Below are 27892 nucleotides of genomic sequence, written 5' to 3' on the forward strand. Positions count from 1 at the left end.
TTTAAATCCTAGCAACTTTTGGCGTCGGTGATTATTTATATTGAAGTGAGTTCATTGATGATACTTCATTTGCTACAAGATGGAATTCGTCTCAAGGTGGAGTTTGTTGGATATGATCCGAATTTCTAACGTGTGTCTTGTGGGGACACCTGGAGTGCCCACGGTTCGGGTTATGTGATTAGCGGATTTGTTTCCATATTTTACTGCAGTCAGTTCACCCTATATATACATCTTGTAAGCCGCACAGGAAGAGCAAGGCGACTCATTGTATTCCCTGCATTGTAACTCTCTTATTATAGTGAAGATCGCGGATTAGCGCCCGTGATTTTTCCCGCAAGGGTTTTCCACGTAAAAATCGTGTCTCGTGTTCAATCTTATTTTTGCATTATTTACTAACAGTTCTAATGTAACTGTCAACGCTTCTTAAAGCGGCAGATTGTAGTTGACAGAAAAAGGGTTTTACTTTGGAACCTGATCAACCATTGTGTGTGCACCAAAGGCACGTCCAGATCATCAATAATGACACATAGGAGTAACTATTAGTAGCTCATCTCATCTGGGTCGGTCAAAAGGAGTCTTTCCAAGAAAAGACTTTCGAAGGATAACCATGTTTTTGTCGGGTTCATAGTAACACTGGTGTTTAGAAGTCAGAACCATACGGATCAAACAAGTAAAGCACTTACGAAACCTACTGAGTAGTTCCTACTGATTTTTTGGAAAGACGATTAGTTTTCCAATGAAACTTTAGATGTTAGTATAAGTTTTCACTGCTCCATGACTTGTTCTTCAACAATTCACTTTGGCCTCCAAGCTAGATCGTGGCATGTGCATGTTGCTACTGAATATATGCGGTCAGTCTCGGATCAACTACTACGTTAGAACGCAGGCCAGCAAATAGATTCGAGCACAAGTAATCAGCCCTCTAAGGCTCCAACTAACCAAGTGCATGGGTTCACCAGATGAAGAAACTACGCGCCTGCCTTTTGACTTCTCCATCCCCAGCACTCTGTAGTCAACAGAGTACTGGGGACGAAATAGCACCAGACGTCCATAGCATCATCTCGTCTTCGATCTCGAGCCGATACGCCAAAGAAATGAACCATTCGCATAGTGGCAAGCAAACCATCTCGTCTCTGACCTCAAATTATTGAACATATCATGTTCAGGAGGATCAGGATCCTATCTGTGTTTACATCGAGCTCCTAGTATCTTGGACAGCTGCTGAGACGCTGCAGTGGCAAGTGACATGGCATGGGCTCCCTCCCTACCCCCTTCCCCTTTCCCTTCCTATGGTCCTCTCAACCACCCCTCGTCGGCCGCCACCCCGGCTCCGACGCCCACCCTAGCCCTCCGTCGTCCACCATTCCGGCACCGGTGTCCACCCTCCCCTCTTCCTTCTCCATCCGAGACCCATCTTCGCCTACCCCGCTTTCTTCGGATGCGGTGCCGTTTTACCCTAGTGAGAACTTCGGCAACAGGGGGAAGCAACTCCGATGGCGGGACGATTCTCCCCTGTCCGACGATGAGGAGGACGAAGACAGCGGCAATGGCTCTCCCTCCTACCGCGACATCCTGCTACGACCGGTGTCGGCAAGGGTGACCGTCCTACCTCGGCCGCTACCTCTTCAACCTCGGTGACACCCTACACCAGGCCCTCCACCGCGTATGCCGCCGGCTCGGTCCACGACCGGCTTGGCCGCGGGACGACGCTCACTCTGGCTGCCACCAACAACAACACTACGGCCAGACGCGGTTGATTCATGGCCTTCCCCTATGCCTAGAAAACCCCACCGGCAACTCCGCCGCCAGCCACCGCCGGCGTTCTATTGTCGTCCAGCCTTAGCGGGAGCCAAGCCCACCACCTCGGGACACTGGTGCCTTCACGGAGGTGCGGAGCCATCGGTCTGCATGGTGGCTCCGTCAACGCCGCGCGCAGTGTCAGCAGGCTCCTCCTCTCTCAGCGTCGCATATCCCAGCAGCGTTCGCTGGCTGCTGCCTCAACTGTCTGTCCTTCACGCACATGATGGCTAGCTGCAAGCTCCCTACCAGGTGTTTCAGGCAAGCTCTGCCTCCTCCGACGACACTGGGGCACGCCGTCTGGTCCGTTCGCAGCATTCCGACTCCCCGTCGACACCTACTGTCCGTGCCGCTCGTGATCCCACGCCGACCCACCACCGGTCGCGCGCCGCTCTGAGGGCAATGTCCGCCACCCAGGTCCAGTACGCATCGGGCAGCGCTAGTAGTAGTAGTAGCCGCCGCCGCCGCCTGCCACGGCGACACGGTGCTAGCTAGCCGGCGAGCACACCGAGCGTCCGCGTGGAGGGACATGACAGTGGCGGCCGAGGAGGGCTCCCCTACCACCTCTGCCGCCGCCACCTCAGGACCTACCGGAGTCATCAAGGTCCAGGGACCTGGAAAGTTTGGATCTTGACGACGACTTGCCTACAGGACATCCTCTGCTCCGTCTGGACCATGAGGCCTGCTACCTCTCGCGGTCGGCTAAGATGGATGCCGAGGAGGAGAAGTTGCGCTTTGCCCTCTTGGCAGCAACGCCCGGTGGACATTAGCCCATCTCCGTCGAGGCCATACATCGCACCTTTCAAGACCTCCCTGAAACCCGTGATGACAACTTCGTGGTGCGGCGCTTCGCCCTAGAGAGCTTTTTGGTCATCTTCGCGTCACAGCGCACCAGGGACAGCGCCATGCGCGGAGGGAGCATGCTGGTGGGGGCCGTACACTTCTTTTTCCGACCTTGGACTAGGCTCGTACGGGCTGAGTCTGATGTCTTGCACCACCAGGTGTCCTTGGAGGTTGAGGGGATCCTGACGCATGCTTGGGGCTGGCGGGCTGCGAGGAAGATCCTGGCGTAGTCTTGTTGGATCGAGAGCTTGGATCCATCATCGGAGAATAGTTCAGACATGTCTAGTCTATCGCTCACTGCATGGATGGACAATCCAAATAGGATTCCCAAGAAGAAGACAGCATTCATCACCAAACACGAGTTGTCTGTCATCTACAGCAATCCAGATATGCAGCGCATCTTCGCCAATGTGCACCCCCTACTGGCAATAGAAGAAGGTTCTCAAGTACGAGGTTCTGATTCATCTCTGGTGCATCACTGACTTCGACCCGCGTTCAAGATCACCGTCGCTCAGCCCCTCACCATCGTTAAGCGATAGGGACTCCAGCCACAACGGAAACATGGACTGGGGATACAGTGAATCTTGGGGCGATAGGGGTCCCAGGTTGCAGAGCTTCCACTGCTCCCCTAGTCTCCCCGACGGGTCCGAGGCGCCCCAGGGCTAGGGGCTCGGCGGCGCGGTCACCGGTGGAGAGTAAGACGGCACCACACCAAGCGCCGCTGCAACATCATCACCTGTCCCAATTTCCTCCACGACGGAAGTGCTAGGCACCTCGTCGCCTGCAATTTTACCAGAGTTGGTTGGGGTGGCGGAGTTGTCACCGGACTTGGAGGATACAGTTGGTGAGGAGGAAGATAGGTTGACTGGGTCAACCGTGCCTGCTGCAAAAGCTGACAGGATTGCACTAGTGCTGTCGTTTGAGCCGTAGGCCCAACCTGGCTAGCTATTGCGTGCCACCACATTGCCCTATCAGGGAGCAGCTACGAACCGCCCCACAGACAAAAAGAGCTTTCCAGAAGCGGAAGAAGACAATCGAGGAGGAGCACCCGAGGCCCCCTTTTCGGAGCTGGTGGCCTTTGAGGTGCAGTGTCACACCAGAGGAGGACACGTGGCGGCCACTACTAATCCCATGCTATTCTAATTTGGGGCTCCCTCCCCAAAGTTGATGCGGCCACCAACACAGGGCATGGGCGAGCCATCATTGGAGATGCCACCGACCATGTGCAAGACCTACAGACACCGGCTACGCAGCGCTGTGGCTCCGTCCTCGGACCGAGCCACCCTGGCAACGCCCATTGCGCTCAACTTTGACCCGGTTGAGGATCCGGCGATCAGCTCACATGGAGCCGAGTCAGGTCATGGGCCAACAGTTGAGCCCGAGCTGAGACAAATCTTGGATGGGCTGGCCATGGCACCCCCACAAGGCCCAAAGGCTCCAAGGAGGCCCAACAAACAGAGCGAGGAAAAGGAAACAGGCCAGATTGCAGCCCAACTTCAGCTTGGAGGAAGCCAAGAAAACCACTGCAAACTTCCTTGCCAGTGTGAGCCAGGTGCTGCTGGCCTCGTTGCCATCCAGGGGAAGCAGAAACACGACGGTGACCCCATCGATGCCGGCCATGAAACTGCGGTGCAGCGGACGGTTGGCTAAACAACCACTAAACTCCACCGTGCGCGCCTCCAAGAAGGGGGAAATCCTCATCATGCAGAAGTTGGGTCTCTGCCAGGCGGACGGATCGCTGCCGGGGCAGCCTCACCCTCAACTCGCGTCGGTGTTCCGGGGACCCTTGGACGCTACCTACTTCACAGCGATATGTGACATCTTCCCTGCGGCTCAGATCCTCCCCGATGGTGACCTGATGGCCACGGCCGTTCAGACAGGAGGTGCAATCAGCATTTGCTGATAGCCGAGCGGCTCACCTGGTTAGTCTGGTTCCATGGATCAGCAAAACTATAATGTCTTGGTGTGGAACGCTCGCGGGTTGAATGCGCGAAGTCGCCGCGACAATCTTCACGAGGTCGTGAATCGTTGTAATGCTTCCATCGTCTGCATTCAGGAAACTAAACTATCTGTAATCTCACCTTTCTTAATCAATGAAATGCTCAGAACTCAGTTCGCGAGCTTTGCTTACTTGTTGTCGATCACGGCTAGCGGCGGCAAGAAATCGGGGCTACACAAGGCAGGTCTGGCATGCCATCCTAATGCTGATGGGAGCGACAATCCAATTCCTAACCAAGTGGTCTATGCTTGACTGGTAGTTGCAGCTAAGGCATGGGCTCAACAACCTGAAGCATAAGGGCATGGACTCGGTCGTCATGTTGATCACCTGGACCATCTAGAAGGAGAGGAACGCTAGGACTTTTGATAGCCGACCTAGCATCAACGAGAGTCAACTGGTGGACATCATCGTCAAGGAAGGCCAACTGTGGGTTCAGACCAGAGTCAAGCATACGACTGCTCTGGGATGGCCGGTAGAAAGGACACTAGGTCTGCTAGGTGGTCCGGTCCAGCTGCATAGGATCTGTTCTTGGGTTGTAATAATTAGCCGTATAAGTATCAAGTGCGTTTAAAACTGTGTGCATGTGCCTGGGTGGCCCGTGCTGTAACTTGTAACTACATTTCATCTTCTTAGTACAAGGATATACAGCTCTCCTATATTAAAAAAAAGACGCGGCACGGGCTCTGGCATGGAACCCTGTGCTGGGGATGACGCCGACGCATGCCGATGCGGTTGTTCCGGGGTCCTGGGCTCCTGTCCTGTGCTGCGGTTCGTGTAGATTCATGCCATGCTGCCATCCACTTGGAGGGCACCAATGGGTTTCCAGGAATAATTGCCGCCTCCCTGCTTTGGATCGAATCATCAGCGGCAGGAGTATCCGCCGTAACGGAACATGTTTCGTGGAAGCGCGTGAACTGAGTACATACTGGCATATCTTTTTTGCACGTCAGGAATCTGACTATCTGATCATGCGGGAAAAAAAGCCTAGCAAACATGCACATGGTCTTTCTTTTCCCCTATTAAGCTAGTTGGTTTTTTCCCCTACTGATGGTATAGTTACCAGCTCTGATTTCAATTTTAAATTTACTATATAAGTAATATAACACACTTTTGTCTTTAATTTGATCATCAGTAACTAAAAAAATAATCCGAAATGACATCTCATCCTTCGGCCTAGCCTTTTCATTTCTTCCTTATTGGAAAATTCAAACTGTTTCAAAAGTCATATTGACAACATAAAACCGATATTACAAGATTCATTATGAAAAATGTGTTCATGATATATAGCCTTTCTATTCAAAATAAAATAACAAAGTATCATATTATAGATCGTGTTCATGTCCTAATATACTTAGGTCTGACTGATTGCGATTCTAGGTCCTAGACTGCACTCTTATAGTTAATACAATGCATAAAAAGAAGTTCCAACCCAGTGCTCAAAATGTTAATTTTTCTGTATCAAAGAACTATGAGTGCAGTAGTACACTTTTGTTATAAAAAATGAGAACTTACAATTAAATTATTAAAATAGATATGTTATAATGTCACAACCAACATGTATACATTTAATTGAAGTATCAACTAACATAATTTATTGTCAGGGGGTATTAATATAATTTTGAATGCATTTTTAGTGTTTGTAACTCTAGGAATTTTCTCTTGATTGATAAACTATAAAAATATATACTTACAGCTCATGAATGTATGTTGGCACCCAACATTTATTAATTTATACTTTGAGTTAGTTTTTTATATATTAATAGTTTTGGGAGCAAATAATTTAGGATCATACTCTCCCTCCATCACAAATTATAGATTGTTTTGACTTTTCTAGGGGTTATTATAGTTTATTTTCAATAATGGTTCATATGAGCAATTTAGATGCAGTAAAGGGTAATGATAGATGGATAATGCAGTAGAGGTGAGCAATTTATATGCAGATTTATGAGTTACTTTAGTTTATTTTCACTATGGCAAAGTAGTAGGTAATTTAGGTGCAAATTAGATCCAATGTTTATTATTGTCAATGATGGTTAGAAATTACCAAACTGATAGCTAGGTGTTTCTATTACTGTGAGAATTTCAAGAATTTATATCTATTTCTAATGAGTCTCGTGAGGATTAATTAATGTGAAGGTATCAAGAGGAACATCCAATTAGTAACGTAAGATTGTGTCAAAATGTTCTGAAAATCTGTTGTGAAAATCAAATTAGAGTTATGCATGCTTTGTTATTATCCATGGTCCTCGCAGATTGTCACAACATCTAAATATGGCTCTACAAACTATATTATCACAATCTACCTCAACATAAGATGTAAGCCGGAAAGATATAAGACTCCTATACTAGTAACTCACTTTTTTTTAAAAAAAAAGTGTACTTTGTTTCAAAATGTTATGTTCCTAATGAAACAAAGATCTGACAATGTCAAGCAAAACACAAACATTAGTCCCTTTTCTATCACCAAAGAGATCGACTTGCCAAGCCCAAGCCTTTGTCCTCGACAATGTCGGCAACTGTGTCATTGGAGCAAAGGTTTTGTAGATACAGTCGTACTGCCGCTACTACATAGCCCGCGATGCCTTGTCCTTCTCTTTCTCAGCCGCGCCTAATCATGCTCGAGTGCCAATGTTTTCAAGGACAATTTGATAGTGCCAGTTGCCCTCCAAAAACTTTGGTAAAGTAACCGTGCCTCTCGGGGTAGATCAAGGGCCAACCTAAAAGCTAGGATATATAGCTTATGTCATGAACGGATACTAGCTAGCATGCATGAGCGAATTGTCCCAGCCCAGGATGCAAACTACCACACAGCTGCAACATATATATGCTGGGGCGGATCCAGGGTATGAGAATAGGGGGGCTTATTTTGCTCTTCTTCTTTCGTACTCCTCGCTTTTTCTTCATCTTTCTCCTCCTTTTGTTCCTCTTCCTCATCCATAGCTGAAAAATGGAGGTAGGGGGCTCCAACCCCCACGTTGGATCTACCCCTGTATATATGCCGCCCTAGCCGCTATCTATCTTTGCTATAATAGTCACCACTAAGGTCTTGTTTGGAAACATGATAATCTCCTCTAATTTATATGTATCAGAAGGGGAGGAGAACCCAGGTGTAGGCAACCAAACCCTAATGTCCTACGATGCACCTGGGCTATTCTGGCCTCTAGTCCCTTTTAAAGTGAAAAAAGTTTATTTTCTACTTTAATCCACATGGGAGAAAAGGAATTTCTCCAAACAAGCCTCAATGCAAGTGTTGTTGCGGGTTAGTGCTACTAGGGGGGGTGAGGTTTTTAAATCGCTAGGTGCAAATCCAAATTTGCAACCGAATTATTATTTGGCTCATTAAGCCTGAGATTCAAAAGTTTTAACTAGGAGGTTATAAGTTCCTAAGATGAAATCCATAACTAGGAGGTTATTTGGCTCAATGCGACGGACCATCTGAGGAATCGGGTGATGGGGAGCAGGCTCCGCTACGGCGTCGTCGATTCCCCCGGAAGTGACCCTGGAATAAACGTAGCACGAACGAATGCACAATGCTATGTTGCTGAGGAATTTCCCGGCGGGGATCTGTGAGGCTCACGGGTACAACTTCTTGGCCCACGATCCGCGCACCTGGGAGAGCTGAAAGCATGAAGCATCGCCATGATCGAGAACCCCTGCTCGGGAAGGTTTCGATCGGCATCGCAGGAATCCAACTGCCACCAGTCAGGCGGTGCACTTCAGCTTGGCAGATGCCGCGTCGCACCTCTCGCGAGCTGGGCAAGCGCGGGCGTTGACAAGTAGGCGTGGGGGATCGCGGCGTCACGGCCTCATGCAGCCAACGCCGCGTCGACACGCGAGCAGAGAGGCCCGAGACTCGCGGTGGTAGGGTGTGGGCCGCGCTCGCCCGCGGGCGTCACGGCGCACCGGATGACCGGTAGCATAGGGGGTCGTCCGCTCCTCGTCGCCCTCCACTCCGGAGTCCCGATAGCCGTGTGCTCTCCTATTCGCCGCCACGCCGGCGTGCTCCCCGTCTTTATCCATCCATCTATGCTCATCTACGTCCGGTTTGGCTCTGTCGACGGTCGTGCTGTGACCGTGAGTCAGTGAGTGTGATTAGGCGCTTGCAGTTAGCTAGAAAAACACCGGATGACACACGAGCAATCGCATCAGAAGCCACACTTGCGGCCTTGCCCGGTTCCTGAACAGTGCCAGGCACTGTGCCTTTTGCCTTTGCACCAGCAGCGGGAGCATCCATGCAGCCAGATGCCGCCGGCCGGCGCGACGTCAGCGCTGGCCCCCACCAGCAGCCAACCAGCCAGCGCGGCACCGCACCACGCAGTTGCCGCCGATCGAGCCGAGCGCCTATAAATAGCCGCCGCGCGCTCGCCACTACTTCCTCAGGCAACGAACGAGAGAGGGAGAGGGAGAGAGAGAGAGAGTGAGCAGAGCAGAGACACCACTCATCTCCGGCCGCGGAGCTTGCTGCTAAGATTACCGCGCGCCAGCCCAGCTACGCGAGCCGCGCTCTGAATCCGGCAGCAATGGCGGTGGCTAGGGACGGCGGCGAGTCGCTGATGCAGCGGTGCAAGCCGTACATGGCGATGGTGTCGCTGCAGTTCGGTTACGCCGGCATGAACGTCATCACCAAGGTGTCGCTCAACCACGGCATGAGCCACTACGTGCTCGTCGTCTACCGCCACGCCTTCGCCACGCTCTCCATCGCGCCCTTCGCGCTCGTGCTCGAGCGCAAGGTCCGGCCCAGGATGACGCCATGGGTCTTCCTCCAGATCTTCGTCCTCGCGCTGCTCGGGTGGGTATAGCTACTAGCTGCAGCGCAGGGGCAGGGCTCACTCTGTTTCTCTGCTCTGGTTGTGGCGCCGTGACTGACCATGAACTCAATCGTGGCGTGCAGGCCGGTGATCGACCAAAACTTCTACTACGCGGGGCTCAAGTTCACCTCGCCGACCTTCTCCTGCGCCATGAGCAACATGCTCCCCGCCATGACCTTCATCATGGCCGTGCTCTTCAGGTACATATATTATATAATTTTCACACAAGGACGACCAAGAATCAACACGATCGAACAACAACGAAGCTACAAACACAGCACGATTGTGGCATTATTGCCAAACAAGAACCTAATTAATCGAAAAACTGAATGATGAACATTGATCAGGATGGAGAAGGTGAACCTGAAGAAGGCGAGGTGCGTGGCCAAGGTTGTGGGCACGCTCGTGACGGTAGCCGGCGCCATGCTCATGACGCTCTACAAGGGCCGCGTCGTCGAGATGGTCTGGACCAGGCACATCCACCTCCACGGCCCGCAGCCGGGCGCCGCCGCCGCGGCCGCCGCCGACAAGGACTGGCTCACGGGCTCCATCTTCCTCATCATCGCCACCCTCGCATGGGCCTCCCTCTTCGTCCTCCAGGTCGGCTCCATTGCCCATTGGCTCCCTAGACATTGGAGCTCCGAGATTTTACTACTGACATAGTATATTTATTTAATTTGGTCAAACTGCTGCATGCAGGCCGCGACGCTCAAGAGGTACGACGCGCCGCTGTCGCTGACCACCCTCATCTGCTTCGTGGGTACCCTGCAGGCCATCGTCGTCACCTTCGTCATGGAGCGCGAGACCTCCGTCTGGAGGATCGGCTTCGACATGAACCTCCTCGCCGCCGCCTACGCTGTCAGTATACCAAAACCTTGCTCTGCTCCCTCTGCCGTCTACCACCGGAGCACACAACAAGAAAAGAAACATGTCATGACTCTGAACAAAGAATATCTGCGGATGTATGTAACCGTGCAGGGCATAGTGACGTCTAGCATTGCCTACTACGTGCAAGGGCTGGTGATCCAGAGCCGGGGCCCGGTCTTCGCTTCGGCCTTCAGCCCGCTCATGATGATCATCGTCGCCATCATGGGCTCCTTCATCCTCGCCGAGAACATCTACCTCGGAGGGTAAGTGCCGATCGTCCGCCATGACTCCATGAGCGAGAGCTCATCCATATATGCATATGCACTCGTAGAGTACAAGCAGTAACTGACGTTCATGTCGTTTCTGGTTTCCAGGATCCTGGGGTCCGTGCTGATCGTCGCCGGCCTGTACTCGGTGCTGTGGGGGAAGCACAAGGAGAACCTGGAGAAGGAGGCTGAGGCCATGGAGATCCCCGTAGCGATCAAGGGCGTCGACGGCAACGGGAGGATCGTGGACATCGTGGAGCTGGACGAGGTGCAGCTGGAGAAGGCCCAGGCCAACACCAAGGCGGCGGTCGCCGTCACGGTCTCCGTAGAGGAGGCCCGGGTGCAGGGGAAGGACGAGGCTTAAGATACGAAAACCAAAATGCGCCGATCAATCGATTAGCACTTCTCGCGTCATTTTACCCCTTTTAGCTGTTGCCTTTATGAGTTCTCCCCCATGGTGTTGTAGTGTGGGGTGATCTGATGGTGGTGGTAGTATTGTAGTAGTGACTAGTGAAGTAGTCTCAAGATGGAAGCTGAGGAGGATGTCATGAGGGAGAGTTTTGTAACCCCTCCTTCTATAAGCAGATGCTGCCAGTGATAAAACATTTCCTGCGTACATGTCTTGTACTACCATATAAACCTTCAATCCATGATGAAATTCTCAGCATTAGGCCTCAGCTTCCAACCAAAGTTCAACAAAGTGTTTGATCATTTCATCGTTATTTCTGTCTAGAAAAATAGGGGAAGTCTTTGATCATGTAGATTTATTACTTTTTAGTTTTGGTTACTAATTTTTGTGTGCAAGGTGTAACTGCAAGCTAGTGCACAGAGAATTATACTAGTCTTTGAGACAGATCATATGATTGGATATAGGCAAGCAGCATTCCTGGAACTCTGAAAGGCAAATCCTTTTCAGGCTTCGGCATTGTTTATATCTCCACAACATCCTTTACATTTTTTATATGCAAACACGATCAATGTGTGGTTTCACTATGTAGCATATTGATGCGGCGATTCGCACATAGACACATACTTATTGGTAGTATTCAAGAATATTGTTTCCGGTTGCATCTTGAAAAGAAATGCTTCCACTAACATGTGTATATCCTATTGGTGTACTAGGCAACATCCATGAGATGCGTAGTGATTCCAAGAACCATGTCTGAATTTTCTTTTACATAATGAAGAACCTTGTCTTAATTAGCAAGGATAACCTCAACGAATCACCATTATGTAGTCTCAAAGAATCAGCATTGAGTAGTGATGGGAGTTGAGGGAATAATTCCCTGAAAGCAGTCCTACATAGCAAGCACTTGAAAGATTCAGTGCTGAGCCCCAAACCAGCATGAATCTCTTTAACTGAAATATAAAAGGATTCCAGAGACCTGAGGTCCCACCTCCACTACAACTGCACCGGTGCAGTGGGCAAGTTGGTTGCATAAAGCCCAGGAACAAGAACAGTACCTGAATTTGATGCCCCGCCCAAGAAAAGAACTTCTCATTTTAACTCCTAGGCATGGATCTGTCGATGGATACGCGAAGTCGATAAGCTCTCGTAGGTTCCCTCTCTGGCTTCCATTCAATTGGTTCAGGGAATATCAACTTGCAGATGTGCCCCTGCATGAGCCATACACACAATCATACTTGACAAGCAGCAGGCCACTTAGCAGCAAGTTAATGGATTCTGCATCACTTGCTACTCCGCTCGGAACACGTCGCGATGTCATTGTGCACAGTGATGCGTATCATCATTCCCTGGTTCTTATCAATGACGCAGCATGGCATATCTGCGATTCACCATTTGAGACCAATCTTCTGCCGAAGAGCTGCGTGACAAGTCGTAAAAACATTTCGTACTTGTCTGGAGCAAATGTTATCATGAACGCAGAAGGACAACACAACAAAGGTGACTCGTCGCTGTACGGCTCTACCTCGTAAGCTGTTTAAGATACGTTTGGTTCTGCAATTCTACATCTTTCTGTTTCTTGGCATGTACTGGTCCTTTATTTCCGTAAGGAAAGTGCGTAAAAGGTGTAGTTGTGTATGCAAGATGCTTTACTTCAGTTGATTCAAGAGTAGACGAGTACAGAGTCCAGTCCACCACTTATCTCCTGATCAGACAGTGGGGTTGGGTGGGGTGGAGGAATCAAAGTGCTTCCACTAAGCATCTATCAACATCTTGGGAGTAACAGAAAAACAGAAGCAATGCAACCATTAAGCAAACCATACACAGAAGACTAGTGAGTTTGCACACAGGCTATATTCTCATAATTTTGCCTTATATTCTCCAAAGCTCATGTGTTTTCTGCAACCTGATAACTTCAGCAGAGTACTAAAAACAGGATGAGAAATCATTAATAATAAGAGCTGTATGACAATCTCCTTAAGGTTCCCTGTTCCGAACTAGAAATGATGCCGCATGCGCATTAGCAGGAATTGTCACAATGTCACATCATGCAGCCGGCAATATGCCGAAGTGCCTAAACACTGCTTTAGAAGTGCCAAGCTTTTGGTTCCATGGATTATTAATACATTATAGAGTCCAGCGAGAATAAAGAACAGTTTCGTAGATGACCAGGAATGTATTCAACCAGGAATTGAAAGAAAATTGTTGCCAACAAGGACACGATGGAATTCTGTGATGTTTAACTGATACAGGATTTTTAACTTGCCAAGTAACATCGTCTGCCATAAAAACACTTCAATGATTCAGTAACTTTCACTGCATTTGAGATTACTTTCTTGTAAAGTGCTTTCAGCTACGTAATTGACGAACAATTTACATCGTTGTTATCTTTACACAAAAGCTAGTGCTGCAGTTCAGCCGCGTCGTTTTGCAAGGGAAGAAGTAATTTCTTCCAGCACCAAGTTGAGCCCTCCAGATCATTGCACATGCTTTGCAATATTCTAAAGATAATTTGTGTTATCCAACAAGGATATCACAATTCACAAAGATAGCTAAAGTGACAAACCCGATCTGCATCAGAGCTAGTACCTAGTGTGGAATACTATTCTCTAATCCGAGGTTGCATCTCATTAGGGTTCTCACTAGATGAACACTTGCAACTTCGACTGGAATATCGACTAAATAAATCTTATTTTGGAATCAAATCCTGAGGGGCTGATGTCACTGAATTCTTTAGCTGGAGATTCACTGACTTTACCTGTTGGATACGCAACATGAGAGAGGGGACAAGCAGCACCAAAACTGCCTTTGGGATCAGGATCAATGGAATGACCAGGAAGGCAACACTTGTATATAGTGTGGCTCAATGAGATCACCTGCATGACACTAATGGTAATGAGCTAATGACTACTACCTAGTGACTACAGAGCATGGGCTTTAGAATCAGTATGAAGGAACACAGGCATGACTCACAAAGGTATCAAAAATGTTTTTTTTTTCATGTTGGCAAGCCTCCAGTTTGCTTCAAAGTCAGGCAAAAATTGTTATAGTGGACTGCTATAACTTGTAACCCGGATAAATATTTTCAATTTAAAAAATGTTTAAAATGAACACAAAAATGTTTAAAACCTGGCAAGGTATTCATGAATGAGGCAACTAACTGATATGTCCTGAATAGAGTAGAAAATATTCCGAAACAGTGAAGAAAATCCAAGTAGACCTGCACGGTATTCCTGTACAGACCATTAGACCAACAACACTCATGGAGTACGGACAATCTTGCAAAACCTGAGGATGTGTATAACGAGGCAGGAATGCACCCGTAGCAATTATGCATCGAAACAGTACCAGAATTTCCAACTTGCTCGAAGGAGAGAGAATCGTATTATCGAGGACAGAAACTTAAAGTCTGAAAGTGAGCGTCAGATACTGGGGTCAAACAACTTTTAAGGCATTAGCAAGCAGCTAATCTACACAGGTGGTGATTACACTCAAAATGAAGAATTTTCTGTGCAATCCTTCCGAAGGGCAACAAAGTTTGCTGGTCCCAAAGTTGTCTTGGTAGCTTCCTTCACCTTTCCAGATGACAGCCCTCCCTTCCGAGACATCGGTGTAGTAACATGGCGGCTTGTCGGAGTTCCAACAGCAATATTGACGTTAGAGCTCTGCCCAAGAGGCTTCCTTGCAGGAAGAGGACGGATAGGGCTTGGCTTCGTTCCAAACTGTTCCTGCAGTTTCTTCTGTTCCTGAAAATAGTTGAAGCATTCAATACCCCATAAGACTTGAGATTCGCAGCAGGAATTGGACAACAATAAATGTTACATAGAGTGACATGGTTGTATAGTGATCATAGAATAGTTGAATCATAAATTTAAAATCATTATGCCACATTACCATTCATCACAAGCATCAAAAGAAAACAGACTAACAAGTTAAACAAAACACAATATGCTTGAAATGTTTAAGAATTTGTGGAATAGAAGGTATGGAAAGTAAAAAACAAACCCTTAACCGGCGCTTTTCCTCTTCTTTTTGTTGTCTTGTGGAGGTGTACTCTTCTAAACTATCCAAAAGCCTCACCTGTAAATGAATGTACAAGATCTTGAATAAGCAAAATGTTGTTCACAGTTCGACACAAACAAGCCTTTTTATTTGACAAGAACACTGACTAATTGAACTTGCCTTGTTAAACATAAATGGGATACCCTTCTCCTTCTCCCACACTTTAATTTTAGCAGTCAAATTCTCCATAAGCGCTGTAGAATAAAATAAGACTTAAAGTTCACATTGACATTTTACAGGCTACTTATATCAGACCAAACAGTTAGCTGGCAATGAGGCAACAGAAGCAAACCATGGAAGGTATTGAAGTGACACTGTTATAAACGAGTGCCAAATTATACTGTCAAATTTGACTTTATAGGAGAAGACGTGAAGGAGCATGTACCACATTTTCCAAAAGAAATCACAAGACTGAACTAGATTTTTTTTTTCTTTGTGCGCAAACAGTAGGGAGGCGGCAAATAGACAAGTCAACCAGAAGATCTTGAACTAAAAGATCAAGATAAAATTAGAAACTTAGGTAACCTAGAAGGTACAATCTTTTGTTGAATGTGTTTTCCAATTTTATAGGCGTGCATATGATTCTATTATAAATTTTCAATCCAAGGACTATAATCACAGAAGTTCTTTATCTATTACCCACACAACCTGAAATGGTAATAAAGTAAGGGTACCACAGCCTTCTGATATAATATACACATAATATAATATGGGGTGCTCAACAGCTCAACATAAATAATTTTTAGTACAAACAAGTATACAGCTTACATGGAATTTTGTTGACCAATACCCTAGCTTTCTCTGCACGCTTGAGATTTATGTGAGCTCCTCGACCAGCATTGTAGCGGTTCTGATCCTGGAATGGAAATCAAGGTTGTACATAACTGTTATTACTTGTTACATGACAATATGCAAGATTTAGCACTGTAATATTTCAACTTAAGATATCTAGTGTATGAACTCTTTGAAGAAAAAATAATCAGGTACCCTTTCATATTCATCAAGCCAAGTCTCCTCTTCAGATGCTGATGTCCATTTCTCCACCTTTTCTAATATGTCCTTTCTGCTTAGAGCATGTTCTTTTGCTTCTGCAATTCGATCATCCATACCTGCCAGCAACTCTGATAGATCTGCTCTACCTACAGATCAAAGTTTCTTATATTCATAAATTATTATCAATCAAACGGCTGAAAGAAAACATGCTGGAATAAAGCTCAAGATCATATTATCAATATTTATTCAAACATTTCAATCTAGGATGGGTTTGGTCTCATAGATTAAGTTTCTCCAGTTCAGTAAGCTGGCAATCAGAAAGTCATGTAACAACAACAACAAAACAATGTAGACTTAAATTGGAAAGGACCATCAACTTGCAAAGCAAAAATGTACTCAAGGACACAAGCACGACATACGAAGGAAGAACTAGACAATGGCGAACAAAAAAGGGCTAATGTTTTCATTGACTATAAATGTTTTCAATTCACCTATTCTAGAAAAGACTAGAAATTACAGTATACATGTTCCAATTGAAGAATCCTGGTGGCATTTTACATTAGCCATTGACCTAAAACAGGGAAATAAGCTAATACAATAAATATAGGCGACGATAATAAATAAGATAAATAATTAGTTACATGTTAATTTTTAAAAAATGGTGATTGAGAAGACAAGCATCAAATCTTAACACAAATGCATGAAACCAGTAACAGATTTTTGTTGGGAAAGATAGCCAGATTTAAGCTAGACACCACATGGTGCATTAAAATTTTGAATGAAAGAAAAGTTAAATAAATAAAATATGTGTATATTAAGTTTAGTGGGAAGCATTTCAGTATGAAAGCACAAGAAAGAAGTGAACCAGAATCAATGAGATCATTAAGGATCCGCCGCTCAGAGTCACTATCAATCTCCATGTGAACACTTCTATAGATTTCTTCAAGCTCAGTCATTTTCTTGAAGACTAGCTCTTTCATTTTGCTGGCTTTCAGATGGGTCAGTCTCTTAACTTCAATCTCAACCTATATCAGAGATAAAATGATTATATATATGAACTGGCATAATTTTAAGCACTAGCATCAAGGAGAAGTCAAAGGGAAAGGACAATAAATGGTAACCTTCTCGATAAGGTCATGTGCAAGGCATCCATGGGGCATCACTGTATTTTGTGACACTTTGATAAGAGAAGTAACATGGTCAAAACATCTTTGTTCATCAACTGGTGTGTCCATGAGGTTCCATAACTCAATGAGTGTGCTGCCAAGATCTTGGAGCTGCAAAGAGAGTGAATTTCAATAATTGGTATATTGAACAAAATGCAAACATAGAACAAAAGAAATATAGTACCCAAATATTTTAAGTGCATACAAGATGATAATCAGAGAAACATAGCAATAGGTTACTGAAGTCATGAACCACAAGGTGTTTTTGGTACGGGCTACGAGCTACATGGGATTAAAGTAGGAAAGATAAAAAATGATAATCAATACAAAGTATTTTACAGATCTGTGAGGAACAAGCAATTCAATCATACTCTGGACAAAATGTATTAGTCCCTGAGGCCTCAATCACTAGGCATAGATTGTCATGAGACCCAGAGAGTTAAGGATTGAAAGCTGTGACCTCTTATATGATGAGGCCTAAGAGATTGAAAACACTAAAATAGTGCTGTTAAATTTGCCTTGAAATGGACCTTAAAAGGTTTCCAAATATTTTACTTGCACATTTTATTTAAAGAAGTGGTTAAAATCATGCATTGGTGACCTTGAAAAGTCAAAGAGAACTTATGTGTTAGAATGCAGGGAGAAGGAAAGATATAATGTTACATACTTAGTGTTAAGAAAATATCATGGTATTCTCACAAAACAGTAAACTTAGTAAACCATCATGATACTTGATTTGTATGAAAATTTCATCTCTTAAAGGTCAAATTCACTGCCTAGTAATTCATTCGTAAAAAAATGTTCACTGCCTAGTATGCTGGAAATCGGGGGGAAATGGAAAAGACACTAGGTTCAATGCATTTCAGTGGTATATATGCTGATATCTTTTTCAACAAATAAACTACCTTGTATAGATATACATACCTTCCTAAGTCTTTGTTTCTTTTCATGATTTAATGCATGAACTTTTCCTGCAAGCCTCTCGAGCGTGCTGTTACTAATACTCACAGGTTTGCTTCTTCCCAACTCAGCATAACTAGGATGAACGTCATAGAGTGCCTTTTTAAGATCAAGAGACATTATGTTGCACATTTCATTAATACAGTTGATCTGGACGTCAATCTTTTGAAGCCTGAGATTCTGAAAATTAGAAACAGTCAATTTAAGGATGACACCGTAAGCAATCAGGTAAATGGAGTTTTAGAGCTGATAAACAACCTTTTCTGTCTGAAGTTCATTAAGTTGCACCTTCAATTCTCCCAATCTCTTTAACGATAGATCATTCTCATCTACCACAGGAGCAGTGATATCACCATGATCAATGGTTCCTGAAATTTCTGCTTGTAGACGAACTATCTGCAACTGAATGGCCCTGAACTCATTCGCTCGCTCATCTCTCCTCTGTCTCAAATCCTTCAGCACTGGCTCTATCTTTGCAAGTTGGTCCGTTAATGTGCCCCCAAGCTTCTCTGACTGAATAGACAAAGATTTTCTTGATATCAGCTTGAAAATTGCATGCTTACATCTACAACTACAGAAACCACGGAAAATGATTGATGGCAGATAAACTTACCCTAGGAAAGGATTCGCGCTCTCCAAGAGCAGAAAGGATCTTATCTATATCAGCTTCGCCAAAGGACAGCGCTTGAAGCAGGTCAGCCTTCTGCTTCCTAGTTTCATTCACTTTCTTCCTGTAAACATTGAGACAATCCTCCTCAAGCTGCAGTATCATCTTATCTCTTTCCATTTCATCCTGACCAATTTCTCCCCATAGTTCCTGATTAAAAATCGTGACATTTAGTACCATATGCAAAGGTGAACCAGATGTAGAGAGGGACCCATCCGATGCAAAAGCAGAAAGAAACAGAAAGATAACGTGAACGCATTCCCCAGTGGATTTGGTAACAAGGATGCACGCAAAAGAGACAACGGTGGAGCGACGAATCACCATGATCAGAACGGCAAATGACAAACCAGGCCAGAAATTGTACCAAAAGAACCAGGAAACAGAGAATTTCCGGAGGGCGACAACATTGTCCCAAGATCCAACCATCATGGCAAAATTCAACGCCATGAAACGCAACGGCCGCACCCTCAAATCCCCGGACTACGCCAAGAAGCATGAAAGAAACACAAAATCCACGGCCGATCCCACCTCGTCCTTACGAAATCATCAACAACGGGAACCACGAAAGCGCAAAATTCGCAGCCCGATCACCAAGATCGACACGCTTGAACGCTAAAGAACGCCCATTTCCTACGAACCCCGAATCCCTTACCCACCAAGAACCACCGAGGCCACAATCGCCGGCTACGAACGCGAAACCCGAGATCCATCAACTGGACCCGTACGCCCAGATCAAACAACAGTAATCGCGCACAAAGAGAAAGAAGCGTCGTGTCGCGGGGTCGAACCTGCAGTTCCTGGAGGAGGGAGCCGCAGGAGACGCGCCTCGGCGGCTGCGGCGGGAGCGGCGGCGACGGCGGGTTCGCCATGAGGAAGCGGCGATGCGGTGGGACGGGCTGGGGGAGTGGAGTGCGCGCTCCCTCGCCTCGGCTAGGGTTTATAGAGAAGGGGGAGCGTGGGAGGGATTTGATTTGAAAGGGGAAGGGCGGGGAGCGAGGAAGAAGAGCGGCGGAGGGGAGGAGGGGGAGGAGAGGATGGAAGGAACGGTATTATTGCCAGCCAGCCGGCGAGGAGAGGGAGGGATTTGAAAAGGTTTGAAAACGGACGCGCTGTTCTCGGTCGGCAGTTTTGCTGGGCCGCTGCTTGCAAACGGTAGTGGGGAGGTTCTAGGCTACGGGCCTACGGCTAGGCCCTATGCCGTATGGTTAACAATTTCGAAACACAGGGGTCTCCATTTTAAGATACAAGTAATTCTATTTTTTATTTTAAAACACAAAAACGACATAAATTTTTAGAGACTAGACTGGCATACATTAAGATTGAAACTCACAATATCCACATTATTATCGACAGCCACATTGTGTGAAAAAAATATTCTGTTGTAAAAGTTAGTACCCTGCCTGTTTGATTGCCCTTGCTTATTTTAGAAACTAAAACTTAATTATTTTGAGGGACTAAAGTTTAGTCCCCTGTTTGGTTCCAGGGACTAAACAACATTTAATGTCCTGTACAATGACCACATTGCCTCTAATCATTGCTACCCCTTCCATTTTTCCTTCTTTGCCTCCCCACGCAGGCAAGAATAGCACACGCTCGAGCCCAAATCCATGGCAGCAGGAGCGGCGCGCGGGGTGGCCGGGGGCGACGGTGGGAAAGGAGCGGCGACGGGTGGCCGGGGGCGGCGGTAGGGCGGGAGCGGCAGGTGAGAACCAACGGCGGTGGGGCAGGAGGGGCAGCGGTGGGGCAGGAGCAACGGCGGTGGCCGGGGACGGGTGCGCCGGCGGCGGGGATGGCGCAGGGGGTGTGCGGAGGAAGGAGGATGCGGGGGCGTGCGGATGCGTGCAATGGGGGAGGCAAATAGACAAGCATTCAACGAGGGTAGAGGGTGTCCATGGTACCTTTTTAGCCCCCATAAGCAACCATTTGGTGGCTTATGGACTAAACTTTAGAGGTTAAAGTTTAGCCAAATAAGCAGGGGTGAAGGTTTAGGGGCTAAAATGGACTAAAGTTTAGTCCCTAAGGCAAGAGGTGTCCCTAAGTAGTCGGTAGAAAACGATGTAAAGATTGCCATTAGACACACCATGATAGTCGAGGTCGACAACGAAAGAGAGGATCGAAAGGCCACATAATGGAAATGGAAATGAGCATCCAAACTTTGTAACACAAGATATCTGAAATATCCAATACATTTTTGCTAGATTATCCGTGTTATTGGGTTATCACTTCCTAGATTACCCTGTTATTTGTATTCAGGTTATTTCATATTATGTTTTTTAAATGAAGGGATAAGCTAATGGACATTTAGGTAGACTCTTCGTGAATGAAAGGTTGCAAGGCAACTGATGACAATACCATCGGCAAGGTGACGATGACTACGACGGCAGCGGCGCGGTGCTGTGGAGCAGTGGAGCTAGTCCCTGATCCGACGTTCTAGACAGTTATGCAATGGCCATTTTTGAAGCAGAAATCTTGGACTTTGGAATTTACTTGTAATAGATTAAAATTCCATTCATCCCAAATTACTATTTGTCGGATTTAGTAGCTCGGCAGTCCACCAGGAGTTGCCTAAGTGGTTGATTTGTATGCAGAAAGGATCGTGAGACCAAAAACTTGAAAGTGATCACGAGAACACGAGGGTTTAGACAAGTTCAGGCTTCTGTAGAGTAATACCTTACGTCCTGTATTCTGATGGTTTGTACTACTTGAGAATTAAGATGTGTTGGGATGCCCTCGGGAGGCGCCCTTGGCCGCCTTATATAAGCTGACGATCTAAGATTACAAGTCAGTTTAAACCTAATCTACTCGGTTGTTACATGGGAGGTGATCTGAGACAATTACAATATGTATCTCGCAATATCCGGACCGATTTGAATCACCTAGCCTCCTTACTTGTGCTCCAAGTATATTCAAGTCCTTGGCCCACACATTCTGGTCGAGCGGACCCACTTGTCAGGACTAGCCAGTATCCTAATCGGTGAGGATCCATGAGGTACCCATATCTCTCACTGTTTTGTTTTGGGTTTTATAGATTCATAACTTTGATATGTATCTAGACGTATAATGTATCTAGGTACATGTCGCTAAGTATAGAAAAATGAATAGGAATTTGGGATGGAGGGAGGTACATGTCGCTAAGTATAAAAAAATGAATAGGAATTTGGGATGGAGGGAGTAGTTGTAAACCAGACGATGATTTTGCATACTAACATTTATGCAGTTGAAGTACTACTGCCGTAAACAGACAGAAGAACTCCCTTATGTACAGACATGGAAACGGACAGTGTGAAATACTGAAATATACAGATCTATGTTCCCACGTTCAAAGCCCAACGAAATATACATATTCCGGTAAACGAGTCAAAGCATTTCAGCTTGACAGCGGCCTACTTATATCTAGATACCTTAGACTTCAGTTACTACCTTCACACCTTCCATCCTCTCCTGGAATCCTAGTCACACCGAGTGTGTCTGAAAATGAGAGATGGATCAAAACTTATCAGTCACATTGTGCAAAAAGAATGCTGCATTACAGGGGGCAAAAACAAGAAGCAAAATGCAGGAACCCATAATTGAGAAGTCTGGACGTGGGAACAGGAACAAAAAAGATATCTAAGCAAACCGGTAAAAGATGGCTTTTTTTCGCCGTGCCAATTTGTGTGGCACAAATTATAGCACAAGAAATCCAAACACAGTGTATATGATTTTCTTTCACCTAGAATATTTTGTAAAGCAACCCAATAATACATCAAACAAAACAGTGACCTGCTAATGCAGGTTGTAACTGTTATAATCAACATATCAGAAAGTTCAAATAAACAGAACAGAGATACAGAGGTCAGTTGGTGATCAAAACGAAAGCTATGCAATCAAAGCACGCTACATCTAAGGATACATATTTATTGTTCATTGGAGTATTAGACATTAACTGGCTCCTGAAAACGATTTGATTATGACTTGGATTCCTCAGCTAACGAAATAAAAAGGAACAACAAAAGAAAAACCAGTTATGTCGCTGTTTTTAACGTGGTATTACAATGTATGCAAACATTGCAAATTATATAGAGTGAGATATGGCTATGATCCAGACTCCTAAGTTGCAGATGAAAGCTAGTGGAACAAGATATATCATATATGCCTATGTCACTTCATCATGCAAAACTTAACATGCATCTTTGGGTATTGTCGAGAGTTCGAACTGCTTAGGCATACAAGCTCTTGCTAAGAACATCAGTAAACAGCAGGTTGTCCGCTGATAGCACACAAGGCCTTAATGAACCATCAAAGCACCAGAGCCAGTGTCACGTGAAGACTGCCCATTATAACACACACAAAAAAAATCTAGGCCATTTTTGGTGTCCACAAAGAAAAAGGTAACTAAATCACAACAGTATTCAACTAACAGTAAACGTCCAGTGGAAACTAACAATCTAAATGCCAAAATGTAATGTCTCACATCAGTACTAAAACCAACTATAAAGCCATTGTTTAGTTTGCATCATGTATCGAAGCACTAATACACAATTAATTCAGAGACCCATGCAAGAGCAAAACAATGTCACCGTAATAGTCATTAGGATGCACTGACAGACCGTAATTGACACATGTGGTCATAGGTCGGTTAAATACAGCAAGAGAGTTCCTAGCACAGGAAGATGGAAGGAGATGTAATCACACCTAAGAGGACGATGTGAAGTCCCTGGAAAGTCCTTCATTCTCAATGGTGTGCAGGCGAGCCTCTTCTTGTACGATGTCAGCTTCAAGAGAGACCTTGGCAATAGCTGAAAAATGTAAAACCATGTATAAGCAAGCAACATATATATCCTGGTAGATTGCATCGGATAACTATCAACGAATTATCCAAACACCCAGGACCCAATACCTTGACGGGAGCTTTCATCAGAAGCAAGGGAAGACTCGGATTCGGCATCAGAGTCTCCAACAAGGCGAAACTCGACAACTGACTTGAAATCTTCCCATGGCTTCACCCAAACCTTTGCTCTGTACAGACTCTTCTTTCCAGCATCAGCTGCCTCCAATACCAGGTCATGCAGAGTCCCAGTCACGACCTGCCGCTTCGATTTCAGCACCCTTGTAAACTCCAAAGCAGAACCCTGCACAAGGAAATTCTCCGAACATTATGTAGAACTCAGGAGAAACGAGGTGTACATCCATGGAGTGATCATCTTACTAATATGAGAAAACACTGCTAACTTTTCGAGTGACGTCCCAATAGACTAATTGAGAAAAATCTCAAAGTTCAATTTCTCCATTGAATAATACTATGAAGCAAGGGCCAAATGGCTAGGCACTGCACATGTGGCTCATCATATGTTTCCACAAACAGTTCAATGAACTAGAGAATTAAACTATTAGATCTCGAAACTTGGTTCTAGTCCTCAACTGGGACCAAGTTTAATAACTCCTGCAAGTCGGTGCAATTGAAGCCCGTTGGCGAATTCATGGACCTAACTTTTTCCCCTCTCTCGAGAGAGGGTTTCATTGACCTAATTGGGTGATGTCACCTTGTAAGTCAATGCAATTCACTCGTCGTACATAAGAGTTCACACCAACGGAAATTGGGTGTCGACACGAGGGGAGAGCGCGGGGAGGCGAACCTGGTTCTTGTTGTGGTGGGCGACGGCGAAGCGCGCGGCTTCCTCGGCCTCGGCCCGCTCGCGGAGCGCGGCGAGCACGCCCTGCACGAGGCCGCTCTCGTCCCCGCCGAGGTGGAACCCGGAGACCGCAGCGGCGGAGGCCAAGAGGAGCACGGCGGCGGAGAGGGAGGCGCGGCGAGGCGTCATCGTGGCAGCTAGCATCTCCTCCGATCCCGAGCTAGCTAACCTACCAGCAGCTTGGTTGGTTCGCGTCGGCGTGTGGCGCTTGGCTGCTGCTCTGCCCGACCTCGACTGCTCGTGCTCGTGCTCTCGCTTTTGCTTGGGAAGGTGGGGAAAGCGAGCCGGGTGGGGGACTGGTGGGGGCAGGTTGGCGTGGGGGCGACAGCGACGCGTGATCCGATCGGAGCCGTCAGCGCTTCAGGATCGGGCGGCGGGGTGCTGACAAGGAGCCGGACGCGCGGAGGCCAGCTTGTCTTCTTCCGGTCTATGGGCCGAGCCCAACTGCCGAAGCGTGTCTGCGTTGCGCGTCGCCCGCGAATGAGCCGTCAAGCGACCGGGCTGTTGCCCTCGTCTCCGGCGGCGCCACCGCGTCACGGACTCGCGCCACCGCAGTCCAACCCCCTGGTCCCTTGTACTCCCTCCGCAGTTCGCATCGGAAGTAGACGTGGCAACGGGTGTCCGAAACCCGAAACCTGATGGATTTTTCTCTACTTTTAAGGGTCTGTTTGGCAGAGCTCCACGCAGCTCCAGATCCAAAAAAACAGTAGCTCCACTACAGAGCAGCTCCAGCGTGGATCTATGTTCTCACCGTGGAGCTGAGCAAAAGTGTTTGGCTGAGACAACAGCTCCAAATCCAGAAACAGAGTTTTTAGTTGGATTGTCCACTAATACCCTTGGTTTTTTCCATTTTTTCTTCTCATTTTTTTCTTAAAAAAGGAAAATGGCCGGAGGAAGAACATACAGGTCTCCAACTACTACGAGACGAAACTGTCATTTTCCAGATTCATTAGCAAAAGTTAAAATAAGGAAAAAAAATGTCAGAGGAATTGCAAGCAGCGCAATCACGTATTGACATGTTTTTTTTATATACGCATGCATCTAGTTTCATTCGTCTACACTGACGAGTAGTCATTTTCCCAAGAAGTTGATTAATTGTTCATACATAAATTAATTATTCATACATAAATAATTGTCCATACATAGAAAATAAATTTGATAATTCACTACTTCATTACATTCTACCTCCAAGCAAGAGCAAGATTGGTGGCCAGCTCATCGCGAAAAATATCCATTGTAGTGACACTGCCTTCTGAAGTAGATCCATCCGATGGAACTACAAATGGATTGTACCGTTGCGGTATTGTAGGGACAAAATTAGGATCACGATCAAACCGAGCAAAGTCTGAATCCTCACTATTATGCTCACGAATGAAATTGTGAAGGACCATACAAGCAATAACTACCATTTTTTGTTTCCACATCGGGTAGTTCAGCATTTTATATAAAATTTGCCACTTCATTTTCAATACGCCAAAAGATCGCTCACATTTCGATCGCTCAATCACATTTCGAATAGAAGAATGGATGCGATTGAATTTTTCCTTTGGGGTTTTTGGTTCCATACCTCTATGCCACTCAGGCATATGATACCTCTCACCCTTATATGGAGCTAGATAACCTGGACGATTGGGATACCCCGCATCGACAACGTAGTATTTACCTACAAATGATGACAAAAATAAATTTATTTGTAGTCACGTATAATGGTAAAATAACTATTCCAATAAATTTTACCTTGCGGTGGATGTGGAAAGAATTTTTCGTCCACACTCAATGCATTGTATAACACACTTGTGTCATGCATAGCTCCTGGTTGGCCCGTTGACACATATGTGAACCGCATGTCGAAATCACAGACTGCTAAAACATTTTGGGTGGCTATCCCTGTCTTCCCGATATACCTCACTTGATCATCCGGTGGAAGGGAAACACGAATATGGGTGCCATCAAGTGCTCCAATGCAATCTTTGAAATGTGGATATGCTCGCCTATCATCCCTTATTCTCCTATGAACATTATGAAAATTTGGATCTTTTGGCCTAATGAAATCCTTTGCCATGGCCATCAAACAGTTTAGAACATTCTCAAATTTTCGACTAATAGTTTCACCAGAGTGCTTGAATCGATTTTAACATTTTCTATTAGACTCATTTCCCGCACAGATAAATAAGAAAATTCCTAGGCTCTCTTCGGTAGATATGTGCAACGATGGTTTTAGCCCATACCTCTGTACCAATAAGCCATGAAGATCAAAGAAGATTTCTGTGCTCATACGCAACTGGCTATGGCATTCGCCTGGAGTGTGCAAAGTCTTCAAAATAAAACCCATTCCACTGGTGGTAGATGTCCTTGTAGGGTTTTTAGTAAGGAACATATCAACATATATTTGAGCAAGCATAGCACCTCCTAGGATAGTCTTGAAAAATTCCTCATTCTCATCACTAGAATCATCACTAGACAACTGCAAAAATAAAAATAACATGTCCAAATAACAACGTAAAATGAATAAAAAATGACAACAAATTGACCATCACAAATTATCCACACAAGATGGATGAATTAAAAATGACAACAAATTAAGCATCACAAATTTGTCCATATGACATAGATGAATAAAAATGACATGTCTAAAAAAAAGATAGCAAATCACTCGGCCATCACTTTGCAAACATCATATTGTACTTCCTCTTAAGCCAACTAAACCTAGCCTCATTGGTGGGAATAGTCATGAACATTTCCCTTTGCTCTTTCTTAACAAAAAGCTCAGTTGCCACAAAATGCTCATCACTGCCACACGCAGCCCCACATGCAGCAACATGGTCCATTACTTGTTCAATAGTGATCCTAGCTTGCCTGCTTGCCACAAAAGAGGAAGCATTATCTGATATCTTGGAGATGTGTTCTTGTATAACTATTGCTGTGCTTGCCTTAGATTTCTTGTTAGGTTTATCAAGGATCACATGTACTTTTTTCTTAGCATTGGCAACGGAAGGAGAAACCTCCTGGACCTCATCGCCATTGTCTAAATCATTGTTACCACCCATCTCTAACCCATCCTCGGCATCAATGAAGTTGGAACTCATAGGATTGGGTGCTTCTTGGCTTGGGGGTATGATGGGGTTGGAACTCATAGGATTCCAATGATCTTACTCTTCATTAATGATATTTCCAAACATCACCTTCAACTCATCTTCGTTTTGGAGAGGCCTATTCTTAAATTTCCCCACGCCAGGAATGTCCTAAAAGTGTTTGACAAAGGTATTAAATTGAAATTATACAAGACTAATATAATCTATATATGAACAAAATACCATGCGAGAAGTGCTCACTTTTTTTGTTTTTTTCCACCACTCGGCGTCCATATTGATAGTTCCCTTCTCCCA

At 45.8% G+C, this 27892-nt stretch overlaps 3 protein-coding genes across 3 annotated transcripts; 1 reads left to right on the plus strand and 2 right to left on the minus strand.

Moving 5' to 3' along the window:
• Positions 1–9023: 9023 nt before the first annotated feature.
• LOC117847636 (WAT1-related protein At5g07050) lies at positions 9024–11196 on the plus strand. The gene is made up of 6 exons (XM_034728878.2): positions 9024–9428; positions 9531–9647; positions 9795–10047; positions 10147–10305; positions 10426–10577; positions 10689–11196. The coding sequence occupies exons 1-6, from the start codon at positions 9160–9162 to the stop codon at positions 10942–10944; spliced, it is 1206 nt and encodes a 401-aa protein (XP_034584769.1). The 5' UTR covers positions 9024–9159; the 3' UTR covers positions 10945–11196.
• Positions 11197–14315: 3119 nt separating this feature from the next.
• LOC117850673 (65-kDa microtubule-associated protein 5) lies at positions 14316–19899 on the minus strand. Its single transcript, XM_034732532.2, has 11 exons — positions 19623–19899; positions 18781–18984; positions 18426–18680; positions 18132–18347; positions 17163–17318; positions 16907–17066; positions 16036–16187; positions 15817–15904; positions 15169–15242; positions 14992–15066; positions 14316–14732 (listed from the first exon to the last, which is right to left on the minus strand). The coding sequence occupies exons 1-11, from the start codon at positions 19701–19703 to the stop codon at positions 14478–14480; spliced, it is 1716 nt and encodes a 571-aa protein (XP_034588423.1). The 5' UTR covers positions 19704–19899; the 3' UTR covers positions 14316–14477.
• Positions 19900–22006: 2107 nt separating this feature from the next.
• On the minus strand, positions 22007–24765 carry LOC117850665 (cysteine proteinase inhibitor 3). The gene is made up of 4 exons (XM_034732525.2): positions 24450–24765; positions 23714–23945; positions 23509–23612; positions 22007–22302 (listed from the first exon to the last, which is right to left on the minus strand). Exons 1-3 carry the CDS (start codon positions 24648–24650, stop codon positions 23509–23511), a joined length of 537 nt encoding a protein of 178 aa, XP_034588416.1. The 5' UTR covers positions 24651–24765; the 3' UTR covers positions 22007–22302.
• Between the last annotated feature and the right edge of the window lie 3127 nt (positions 24766–27892).

The sequence above is a fragment of the Setaria viridis genome, chromosome 3 (genome assembly GCF_005286985.2).
Source record: "Setaria viridis chromosome 3, Setaria_viridis_v4.0, whole genome shotgun sequence".
In the NCBI taxonomy this organism is placed as follows: domain Eukaryota; kingdom Viridiplantae; phylum Streptophyta; class Magnoliopsida; order Poales; family Poaceae; genus Setaria; species Setaria viridis.